At 46.9% G+C, this 12,844-nt stretch overlaps 1 protein-coding gene across 1 annotated transcript in view; it reads right to left on the bottom strand.

The window, feature by feature from the left end:
• Nucleotides 1–1,380: 1,380 nt before the first annotated feature.
• The window catches only part of LOC106607556 (prolyl endopeptidase), a 63,743-nt gene continuing 52,279 nt past the window's right edge, over nucleotides 1,381–12,844 (bottom strand). Inside the window, exons 13-15 of the mRNA XM_014204595.2 lie at nucleotides 4,171–4,302; nucleotides 3,764–3,920; nucleotides 1,381–2,745 (exon numbers count right to left, since the gene is read on the bottom strand). Coding sequence (XP_014060070.1) covers nucleotides 2,451–2,745; nucleotides 3,764–3,920; nucleotides 4,171–4,302 — 584 coding nt within the window. The 3' untranslated portion in view covers nucleotides 1,381–2,450. The remainder of the gene's footprint in view (nucleotides 2,746–3,763; nucleotides 3,921–4,170; nucleotides 4,303–12,844) is intronic.

Genomic DNA, 12,844 nt, shown 5'->3' on the forward strand with positions numbered 1-12,844 from the left:
TATGTTGTATATGTGGGAGATAAGCAGTTGTGCTGAAGGGGAAAGAACATAAATATTTTGGCTATAGGAGGAGAAGAAGACAACTGGTTCTGATAGAGCAACAGGCCACGGTGGGAGGCATAGCGACCTGACAACCAGACTTGAGTTATGCAGAAAGGGCCCCAAATACTCAAGATAGCCAGACAAAGAAGTACAGAGGAAAGGATGAGCATACACTGCATGCATTATTTTTGTACCACATGAGGAGGCCCTGCTAGCATTATAATCTATACAGCTGTCAGATGTGGGCGTTAACAAGCAACAACTGATATGGAGAGATAATGGTAAAGAACGGTCAAGGGAAGCTATTTTCATATAGAGGGAGGGGACTCTATACGTTATGCAAAGACAGAATCATATAAAAAAAGGACTCTGTAATATGAGAATTTAGTCTTTCATGGAGGGGCTCGGCTCTGTTGCGTGTGTGGTAGGGTCCTTCCATGGAAGGGCTCGGCTTTGCTACTCTGTATTAAAGTCTATATTGAATTCACAATTCTTGTAAGAGTATTATGTTCTTAAGACGATTTTCCACGACATATATCATTTTACTTGTATTGTGTGCTGTTGTGCACTGAATGTGTGCACGCAGCACCTGTTATTTCTTTTTGGTTCACTCTTTTGCCTAACCTTCAGCTAGCGAGCTGCCTGAGAGCTGTGACAGCGCCAAGGGCTAACATATTGTGTGTTGTCTCTTCGTGTGCAGGGCAAATAAAAATCCAATAAGCAGACCTCCAGTTGTAGCAGTGTCCTAATTAAATCACACAACGCAGAACGAACCACGCAACATTAACACTTCATGAATGGTTGCTGCTGCTGCTGCCGATTTCACAATCCATGCGATGCCTGATTTAGCTGCTGGGAAATCCCTGTGTACCTAGCCTGATTTGCAAAGTGTGCTGTACATGAGGTTCGACTGGACTTCTCTGACAGTTGATTATGATATAAAAAAAAAAAATTGCAGCCAAATCAGACAAAGTGATTGTTCGGAAAACACTGCAAAGGTAGCCATACTGCACAGTCTCTCCAGCACCAAAACTAGGAGGGAATATTCAAATAAACAAACATTAATTGGTCTATTATAATCAGATCGCAGGGGAACGTTATGCGGTGGGACAAAATTACATCCCACCAGAAAAGGCTGAAATTCCCAGTGATTTAAAAAAAAACAGCTCTTACACAAAAAGGGCATTATCATAATTTTCACAATTTCTGATTATTTCTACCTCAGTGTGGAAATATTTAAAAAAACATGACGAATGGGTTTTTACCTGCACTGCACCTTAAGAGTTTATCGGCTATGTATTAGGTAACGAGAGTTGCACAATGGACAAAAAAGCACTGTTCAAAATGTTGTTTTTTTATTGAAGTTGTGGCATTTTAGTTAGTTGTTTATATCCCTTTAATTGATAAACAATCAGCACATGTCAAGAGGTAGAAATTAACATCAGTCTGAGAGGATATGTGGACACACACGGACATACACTTTCTTTCTGCATTACCCTCCTCCTGGCCACAGAACAACAAAATAACCTAAATCTAAACCCATTCACGCCAACACTGTGGAGAGTTAAAATCCTAAATGCTAAAATAATTTACCTAGTGATTTTACTGAGCAACAGCCTTCCAAATGCACTCCAAATGATAAATACATACAATTGTGTATAGGGGGTTGCACCAATTGGGGGCTGTTTCATTTTATGACCCCCTACTGATGACATTTGCAGCCTTAACCTTTGACCTTTAGGCTGATAACTAAGTGTTTTAAGTCCTACCCTGTATCACCTATCTCTCGGCATTGAACAAACAAGGGTTATCCGATCAGAACCAAAATACACATGGAGTATAATACAGAGGAGGATGACAAATAAGAGGAAGAGCTATGAGGGGGTTATGTGCCGGGGCTGGAGACTGCGGGGTAGGGTACTGGGGACAGAAGGATGAGGATGGAGACAGGGTGGTAACTATACTTCTGCTGTCCTGGTGGGCATGCCCAAAACAAGCACACGCGGGGAGAGGGGGAAAGGGAGGGGAGAGACCAGAGAAAGAGGACATAGAAAATGAGCATGTATGAAATGAGGGGTGGTTAATACATATTTGGGAAACAGAGAGCAGGAGAGAAACAGACCAGAAACACAGGTTAAAGTGTGTTGACATTGATTACTGCTCAAGTCAGAGATATACAAAGAAAGAGGATGAGAGGAGTGAAAGAGGGGACATCTGAATAAAAACTTTGTGAAGACAACCAGTGAAATAAGAAAGATACTTTCAGAAAGAGTTCCACAAAGAAAGAGAGAAGGGGGAACTAGAACCACAGCACTCCATGGACTTAGGTCTTTCACCACCTCATTTGACCCTGGAGATGTTGAGGCAGTGGGCGATGAAGGCGTATGTGTCGGAGGTCTTCCACCACCTCATTTGACCCAGGAGATGTTGAGGCAGCGGGCGATGAATGCATATGTGTCGGCCACCTCCTGGATGACCTTGCTGGTGGGCTTGCCGGCACCGTGGCCAGACTTGGTGTCCACGTGGATGAACAGCGGGTTACTCTGGCCCACCCAGCGACCCACCACGTGCTGCAGTGTGGCGATATACTTGAGTGAGTGCAGGGGGACAACGCGGTCATCATGGTCACCTGTGAGGAGGAGGACTGAGGGGTACTGGACACCCTCGCCCTCGGGAACGTGGATGTTGTGCAGCGGTGAGTATCTGGCGGGAGTGGAGAGAGGAGGGGCATATTAGGAGACAGAAAAAAGGATTGCGGCATTGGTCAAAGTCAATGCACATCTACATGTGGGTGAGTCACCATCATTAACAGGCAAAAAATAGGGATGTGAACAGAACAACAAATCTGAACAAAAATAAGATTGGTTTGGCTAAAGGTACATTTCAATGATGTATCATGTATGATTAGAAGGTTATGTCAGAAAAGGAGGGGTTCCAGATTAATGAGGAAAAATCATACCCATTAAAAATAGTGTGCTTGATTCAATTTTTTAGCTAAAATACACCCAGATAAACTTTAACATCGAACACAAAATAACTGAGACTGCACAAACTTTTTCACACTAACAAAGGACAACCCCTATTGTGAGACTATACACTGAGTATACAAAACATTAAGAACACCTGCTCTTTCCCTGACAGACTGGTGAAAACAGGTCAAACCAGTTTAAAGCTATTAAAACTTGTTAAATCCACTTCAATCAGTTTAGATGAAGGGGAGGAGACAGGTTAAAGAAGGATTTTTAAGCCGTTAGACAATTGAGACATGGATTGTGTGTGTGCCATTCAGAGGGTGAATGGGCAAGACAAAATATTTAAGTGCCTTGGAACGGGGTATGTCAGCCGGTTTGTGTCAATAACTGCAACACTGCCAGGTTTTTCACGCTCAACAGTTTCCCGTTTGTATCAAGAACGGTCCACCACCCAAAGGACATCCAGCCAACTTGACACAACTGTGGGAATCATTGGAGTCAACATGGGACCGCATCCCTGTGGAACAATTTTGACAGCTTGTAGAGTCCATGCCTAGACAAACTGAGGCTGTTCTGAGGGGGAGGGGAGGTGCAGCTCAATATTACAAAGGTGTTCCTAATGTTTGGTACACTCAGTGTATATCTGACCAATTTCTGAATGGTATAATTGCATGATATGATAGCATTTTGCAAACCTGCTTTCCCTGTCGCCCCAAGATGAATGGTTTTGAACAAGGAGGAGCACTCACTTGATGAGCCAGTCAAACTGTTCCTTGACATCGCAGCAGCCGAAGTCGGTGGTCCAGGCGTGACCAATAGTGAACTTGTGGAACTTGAGCATGTCCATGACGCCCACCTGGGCCACGGCACAGCCAAACAGCTCCGGCCTCTGGTTCACACACGCCGCTGGGGGACAGAAAGGGATTGACAGACATACACACACACACAGGTGAGAAGTTTGACACGCACCAAAAAGGTTAGCAGGCAGCGAGCGACAGACAGACAGACAGACAGACAGACAGACAGACAGACAGACAGACGAGGAGGATCTCAACAGGTTAGGGCAGTGCCAGGGTTAGTCTTCAGACTGGGCATGAGTTCACTGTCTAAAAGCATCAACAACAAACAATAGTGATGACATCATTGCGGGCCCTACCTACGAGCAGGCCCCCGTTGGACCCTCCGTTGATGGTGAGTTTGGAGGGGGATGAGTAGCCCTCCTTGATGAGGTACTCTGCTGCACACTGGAAGTCTGTGAAGCAGTTCTGCTTGTTGGCCAGCATGCCCGCTGAAGAAACACACACACAGAGACAGAACGTGTAAAGTTCAGGAATCAGAATTTCAGACCTGCCAACCCTGTCCAACTTTTTAGAGTTTCAGACGCGCATGGCAAATTAGAGATTTAGCACACGGTGAATTTGGGTTTTCTTCCCCCCCGCACACTTGTGCAGCGCTGTTTGTGAGTCTGATCGCAATTATAGAATTGTACTAAATCAAATCTATAAAAGGTTGGAATACTTTCTTTCTTGACAGCATTCCATTTACACATATGGTAAAAGTCACTGACAAGATGTAATTAGAAAGAACACACAAAGGGCCTTTATTCTTGGAGTTTTTTTATTTTATTAATGTAACGGCTGTCTACGGAAGAAGTGGACCAAAATGCGGCGGAGTTAGGGTTCGTCATTTTTAATGTTACGAACACCATACAATTCACAAAACAACAAAACTGACAGCCAACAGAGTCCTGTCAGGTGCAACAACAGTGACAAGAACAATTACCCACACCACACAACGGAAACGTAGGCAACTTATGTGTGACTCCCAATCAACCACAACCCTCTACAGCTGTGCTTGATTGGAAGTCACACGGCCAAATTAAATGAAACAATAAAACACTCACTCCCTTCTGCCACGTCCTGACCCAACTACACCCTCTACTGGTCAGAACGTGACAGTACCCCCCCCTCAAGGTGCAGACCCCGGGATGCACCTAAAAAAAGGAAAACACAAAAAAAATCCCCAACAAAAAGGAACACCTAAACAATAAGGGAGGGAAGGGAGGGTGGCTGCCGTCACCGACGGCACTGTGCTACACCCTCCCTCCCCAACCCACCTATCCTGGAGGTGGCTCAGGTGCAGGACGTGGACCTCGCTCCACCTTCGCGTGTCGCCCACTCTGTTGGCGCCGATCGCTGCGCCGGGCAGACGGGCCACTCGGGCTGACCCTGGCAGACGGACCACTCGGGCTGGGCCGGAAGGCATGCGGGCCACTCGGGCTGGGCCGGAAGGCATGCGGGCCACTCGGGCTGGGCCGGAAGGCATGCGGGCCACTCGGGCTGGGCCGGAAGGCATGCGGGCCACTCGGGCTGGGCCGGAAGGCATGCGGGCCACTCGGGCTGATCCTGACAGGCCGGCCACCCTGGCAGAACAGGGCAGTCCGGCCACCCTGGCAGAACAGGGCAGTCCGGCCACCCTGGCAGAACAGGGCAGTCCGGCCACCCTGGCAGAACAGGGCAGTCCGGCCACCCTGGCAGAACAGGGCAGTCCGGCCACCCTGGCAGAACAGGGCAGTCCGGCCACCCTGGCAGAACAGGGCAGTCCGGCCACCCTGGCAGAACAGGGCAGTCCGGCCACCCTGGCAGAACAGGGCAGTCCGGCCACCCTGGCAGAACAGGGCAGTCCGGCCACCCTGGCAGAACAGGGCAGTCCGGCCACCCTGGCAGAACAGGGCAGTCCGGCCACCCTGGCAGAACAGGGCAGTCCGGCCACCCTGGCAGAACAGGGCAGTCCGGCCACCCTGGCAGAACAGGGCAGTCCGGCCACCCTGGCAGAACAGGGCAGTCCGGCCACCCTGGCAGAACAGGGCAGTCCGGCCACTCTGGCAGAACAGGGCAGTCCGGCCACTCTGGCAGAACAGGGCAGTCCGGCCACTCTGGCAGAACAGGGCAGTCCGGCCACTCTGGCAGAACAGGGCAGTCCGGCCACTCTGGCAGAGCAGGGCAGTCCGGCCACTCTGGCAGAACAGGGCAGTCCGGCCACTCTGGCAGTTCAGGGCAGTCCGGCCACTCTGGCAGTTCAGGGCAGTCCGGCCCCTCTGGCAGTTCAGGGCAGTCCGGCCACTGTTGACTGGCGGGCAGGTCCGACTCAGGATTCACCAGGCTGGGGAGACATAACGGAGGCCTGGCTCTGGGCGCAGGCCCTGGACTCACCAGTCTGGGAAGGCCCGCTGGAGGCCTGGTTTGAGGTGGCGGCACAGGAGAGACCAGGGTGGAGAGACCCACTGGAGGACCGGTCCGTGGAGGAGACACGGGCTTGACCAGGATAGGGAGATCCACTGGAGGACTGGTCCATGGAGGAGACACGGGCTTGACCAGGATAGGGAGACCCACTAGAGGACTGGTCCGTGGAGGAGGCACGGGCTTGACCAGGATAGGAAGACATGCAGGAGGCTTGGTTCTGGGCGTAGGTACAGGATGTGCAGGGCTGGGAAGACATGCAGGAGGCCTGTTTCTGGGCGCAGGCACAGTCTTTACCAGACAACCAGCACGCACCTCAGGACGAGTATGGAGAGCTGCCTCAGGTGACATCATACCCACGACACGCTCATTAGGGCGAATGCCGTACTTTATGCGCCACACTAGCAGCTCTCTCATCTCTCTCTCTCCTAATTTTCCCATTAACCCCGTCACAGTCTCTGTCTCATAACCCTCGCTCACCTCCAATGTCATCCCGACTGGCTCTGGTTCCGACCTCAGCTCCACCGACTGTCCCGTGTGCCCCCCCCCAAAAAATTATTGGGGCTGCCTCTCGCGCTCGTTGCGCTCTCTCTCCTCGTAGTATCGCCTCTCCGCTCTCGCCGCTTCAATCTCCCACTGCGGGAGGCGATAATCCCCAGCCTGAGTCCATGGTCCCTCTCCGTCCAGGATCTGTTCCCACGTCCATTTGTCCATAACGCAGTAGTCCTGCTGCTCCTTCCTCTTCCGCCGCTTGGTCCTGGTTTGGTGGGTAATTCTGTAACGGCTGTCTACGGAAGAAGTGGACCAAAATGCGGCGGAGTTAGGGTTCGTCATTTTTAATGTTACGAACACCATACAATTCACAAAACAACAAAACTGACAGCCAACACAGTCCTGTCAGGTGCAACAACAGTGACAAGAACAATTACCCACACCACACAACGGAAACGTAGGCAACTTATGTGTGACTCCCAATCAACCACAACCCTCTACAGCTGTGCTTGATTGGAAGTCACACGGCCAAATTAAATGAAACAATAAAACACTCACTCCCTTCTGCCACGTCCTGACCCAACTACACCCTCTACTGGTCAGGACGTGACAATTAAACAAACAAGTTATTTGTTTAGGCACAAAATGTACAAACGTCTTATCCACGATAACTTTTTTAAATCTCTGATATGATAAGAACAAATGTTTGAAGCAGAGCATCAGTATCAAATAAACACGTTCTCCATAATAAAAACCAAAAAGCTATGACAGGAAACAGTGGGTGAGAAGTGATCTTCTGGACCCCTTCAAATGTTCAGGAAATCATTTCCTAGACAGATTTGCCTGGTAGTTAGCAGATTGAGCCTTACGCAGCAGGGCATCAGGGTAGACTTCTCTGTGGCAAAGTTCCTCTGGCAATCATTGAAACCTTCTTGGAAACGAGACTGAATATTCGTTGGCAGTCTGCATTGCAGTGGAATATGACCAATATCCCCAGAATCACAGCCAGAAGGTGGAAGTAGACCAGGCTGCCCCCCCTTATCATTGTGCCAATTTCTCTGCAGGCCTGATCCGTGCACATGTTGACCAGACTCTGGTCAAAGGTTGTTGCCTGATAGAGTCTAAACTCATCTTCCACCAGATCAACAGAGGTTCCCTCAGGAATAATGCAGGGAAAGCGTGCCATGAACAAGTTGAGGGATGAGAACTTAGCAGTCTGCCTGTTGGCAATGTCAGCGACCACTGCATGCTGGAGGAGCACATCTCCAAATGGAAATTTCAGCAACATGTAGTCTACTGCAGGAGAAAATAAGTTTGACATCTGCATAGAAGGTCTGCAGATCCAGCTTGCCTTTGCTTCCTATGTAGGTGCGGGTGTCCTGGCCAATGGACAGCTCCTTGTCAGGAAGCTGGTTTTGTCTCTCCAGTTAGAGTGTAGGCTTGACACCACTACTCTGCCATCATGGTAGTGACAGTGTCTGGCTTGCAGAAGGACAACATTAGTTTCTGCAGTTGCATCTCTAAAGTTGACTTTGCTTCCAGAGGAGCCAGGTGAGGGCTTGGAGGATCCAGGTGAGGGCTCGGAGGAGCCCTTGGAGGCTTGGAGGTATCAGGTGAGGGCTCGGAGGATCCAGGTGAGGGCTCGGGGGAGCCAGGTGGGGGCTCGGAGGAGCCAGGTGGGGGCTCGGGGGAGCCAGGTGGGGGCTCGGAGGAGCCAGGTGGGGGCTCGGAGGAGCCAGGTGGGGGCTTGGAGGAGCCAGGTGGTATTGGCAATGTGGTGGTGGAGGAGGAGGAGGAAAAACTCTTGGGCTGCCTAGCAGAGGGCTCAAGTGAGGACAAGGAGGAGGATGTGGCTGTTGTGGTGGAGCTTGGGGGCACAGTGGTCTTCTTTCCCGATACCTCATCGGCAAAGAACAGTGAGAGGATCCCATTGCTGCAGAAGGCGGTTGATACACTGGACAAGGGACAACCATCTTGTAGATACCAGCTTCAAAATCTTCCCGACATCAGTAGGTCACGCAGAGAAGCCTTCCTCTTGCTACTCTTGTCAAGATAGTAAAAGATGGTTTACAAGAGAGTCTTCAGTATTAACACTGAGCTGCCTCGACGCCCTCTCTGCAGCTATGTGTATCAAATGGCAGGCACAACCAACCAAGTACACATTTCCATTTCTTGTCTTTAGAAATGCTGCCACTCCTTTTCCCAGACCTTGCATGACATTATCCACTGCAAAGCTCGCACAATTGAACCACGGAATGCTCCTCTTCTTAATTTCAGTGTCAAATTATGTCAAATATAGCTCTTCCTGTAGACTCTCTCGATTCACATAGCTTAAGCAATAACACTACTATCTTGCCAATACTTGCATCGAAGAGCCGTACTACAATTGGATACATTTTGACATCCTCCATGTCGGTATTGCCATCGGTAGCCAGGCTGAAAGGACATCTCTTCACTGCCTCTGTGATTCATTGCTCAGTTTGGATTAGAGGTCAATGGATTAATCGGCATGGCCGATGCATTATATTAAGATAAAATAAAAGTGTTCATTGTTCATTCAGTATTGTTGTAATTGTCATTACTACAAATATATATATATATATATATATATATATATATATATATATATAAACAAAATCTGCAGATTAATCGGCATCGGCTTTTTTTTGGTCCTCCAATAATCGGTATCAGTGTTGAAAAATCATAATCGGTCGACTTCTAGTTTGGATTTCTGAACTTTAAAATGTTATTAATCATTAGTTGTAATAGAGACCTGAGGGGTGCCATAGCTGAGGTGCTACACCAGAAGTTAATGGTTAAGCTTGGAATGTACTGAGTGTAGAGAAAGCGGTCACATGTGGCAGGCATTGATAAGGGGAGAGAGCCATGGGGTTGAGGTCAGGTCACGTTAAGGCAGAAAGAAAAGTTTATGGTCTGTTTCACTTAGTTTCCTGCCTAGCAATAAAGATACAATGTTTGTTCAGATGTGTAGGAGGAGACTCAGCATAGGAGAAAGGGTTAAATATCAGTGCTTGTGTGAATATGTCTTTGTCTAATGCAGCTGTATTGATCCTCTGGGAAGAATAAACTTGGTTTGAGCTTTCATATTGTCCGTTGAGTTTTTACTCTAACAATCGGCGCTGCGAGCAGGGTTCACCGCGATTTGCAGTCAAACCAGAGAGTCCAGATCAGTGGAACAGGAGCCGGCACAACAAACAAGGTAGGCATAGTTCCTACACCTGTTTCCACTCATTTTGACATCTTGGGGAGATGAGAATCGTAGGCTGAACAATCATAGGATACGGACCAAGAAAGCCTGAGTTTATTCAGTAGGAACAATAAGTAATGACCGGTCATAGCTTTGTGGTATATGGTAAGTCCCGGAAGGTAAACCCAAACAGGTTGGTACCTGTAGAGGGTAAGTCCTAGGGGGTTAATCCCGAGTAGGTTGGTTCCAGCTAGTACCATAAAGTATAGAGTAAGTCCCAAGCAGGATAGTTCCTGTAGAGGGTAAGACTCATAGATAAAGTCCCGAGCAGGACTGTTCCTGTAGAGGGTAAATCTCATAGAGAGAGGGGAAGTCAAAACAGGATGGTCCTGTGGAGGGTAAAACAATACTGTAGTAATGTATTGGCCAGACACGTAAGGAGGGTAGTAGCCCAGTTGCAGTGGCCATGAGGCCGCAGGTTGTGTGTGTGTGTGTGGGTGTGTATGAAAGTTTGAACAAGATATGTCTGTAGTAACGGTAGCAAGAAGAGAAAGGTTGGTTTATGATCTCTGGGGAGGGGGAACCATGACTGATTATTTTCATTTTGGTAATGTGTATTATCAACAGCAGTGATATTTGAGGCGCAACACTGGAATGAGACATTGGGTCATCCGTATTCTCCAGTAATACATTTGCAGACAGTATTGATTCTAATACAAGGTATTAAGTGCCGGGACCTATTAATAGGCACAAGTTACAATAACGATTTTCTGGGGAAGTGGGTAGCGATACCTTGGAAAATAGTTAATAGAAGGTGTGTATTAGAGACGGAAGTAAAGAAATCTAAACATCCTGGACACCGTCAGGAGAGGTTTCGGAATTATAACTATTGAAATGTTGACAGACTGCCCCGTTTCTCTCTGTAAAGTGGAGTAAGAGGATTTTAATAAAGCCATGGAGGCGCTGAAAGAAGCGCACAATCAATCTACCAATTCGGCTCGAAAATGGGGAATTGGTAGACGTACTCAGCTACAGAAAGACTGGGTACGGGAGTGCATTGATAGAATTTGCACTTCAGCTTTGATGGCAGGTTTGAAACCTGTGATCAAAATGGCAAATGCGGGGGTTGTGGATGAAATAGAGCAGGATGCTTCGAGAGTGGAATATAACTCCGCTCACTTCGCAGACGTGCGAGGAGTTAATACGGCCACAGTGAAAGGCACTAAGAGTGGTTTCAATGGCCAAGGTAAGACAAAGAAACGTAGTGGAAAAACATAAAAGCGTAGGGAGACAGAGTCCTATTTTAGGTGTGGGGCTATTGGTCATTGGAAAAGGGATTGTAAAGTAGGAATGGAGCCTGCTGCATTCGGAGGAAATGTTGCCATGCAAGCATTTGATTTATTTTTCTCAAAAGAGCAGCAACAAATCCTCCAAACTTTATAATAGATGCCAGGGAACAAATATTGCGGATTTCTTATGACATATTGGCTAAATTTGCCACAAGAAAAAGTATTTTGGGTTGAAGAATCTAGGTGAAATGTCAAGGGGATGGATTCTACAGAGGTAACGAATTAAAATTATGTGGCCAAACACTCCTTGCAAACTCAGAACACCTTGGGGGGTTTTTATCTCATGAGACATTTTATGTTGTTTTATTCTGAAATAGATTTCTAGAATAGACGAAAGGGTGGAGGGGTCACGAGGAATTAGCATAGGGGTTACCAAACCTAAAATGAACATTTTTTTTGTTCATGAACATGGTGGTGCGGTGGTTATGGAGAATCATGGGGAAAAGAGACCAGTGAATCATTGGACTCGGTGGCGAGATAAAGTCGGAAGGCTAAATAAAAGATACATAAAACAATGGGGTGGATTAAAACAAACGTTTAATGATTGGAGTAAGGACAGGGGATTTACCATTATCATGTTTGGTTTATAATTAATGCTTTTGGATTGCTGATTAAGATGTAGCATAGTGAATGCTAAAGAAATGTACACTTTCTTTTCCAGAAGAGGGGGTTTCATTATCTCACATTGGAATGTCCCTGAGACTGTGGTATTGGGGAGAGCAGTTAGTGATATTCGGCAGTTTTAAGTATAAAAGTATCTGGATTAGGCCATAAACGGAGTTCCCATATAAGTAAGGCATGTGTTTTTGACCTACGTTTTACCACACACATACCAGCACGCACACACAATTTACCGGTTATGAATATGCATTAGTGGTGTTGATACTGTGGGATTTATTTTTTGGGGGTCTTTTCAAAAAGTTTTAAATTGGGTATGCAGAAGGATGGAAAAGTTTGAACGTTTTTAAAATTGTTTCTGAAGGAAAGGAAAAGGGAGAGAAAATATTTGCCCTGTATCCAGACTTTCTGGTGAGACCTGATCAAGCTCACTAGAAGTGATCGAAACAGATGGGTTTTAATTATAAAATGAATGATAAACACCAGTTTCTGTTGTATTTTACCATTACTTTATGAGATACTATTATTTCCTGATGGAGTTATCAAGAGGCTAACTCTAAGTTGATTGGTTATTAAAATTAGTTTATTTTTGATTTAACATTGTTTTTGAATCACGATGTGAATCATGTGTTCAAAGGGAAAATGACCAGTTCCCTGGGGTCCTGGTCTTTGGGAAATGTACTTTGTTCAGTCTGCATATAGAAGGAAAAATATATGTTAACCTGTTGGGGATAGGGGGCAGTATTTGCACGGCCGGATAAAAAACGTACCCGATTTAATCTGGTTACTACCCCTGCCCAGTAACTAGAATATGCATATGCAAGGTTGATTTGGATAGAAAACACCCTAAAGTTTCTAAAACTGTTTGAATGGTGTCTGTGAGTATAACAGAACTCATTTGGCAGGCCAAAACCTGAGAAGATT

The sequence above is a fragment of the Salmo salar genome, chromosome ssa06, assembly GCF_905237065.1.
Source record: "Salmo salar chromosome ssa06, Ssal_v3.1, whole genome shotgun sequence".
Taxonomy (NCBI): domain Eukaryota; kingdom Metazoa; phylum Chordata; class Actinopteri; order Salmoniformes; family Salmonidae; genus Salmo; species Salmo salar.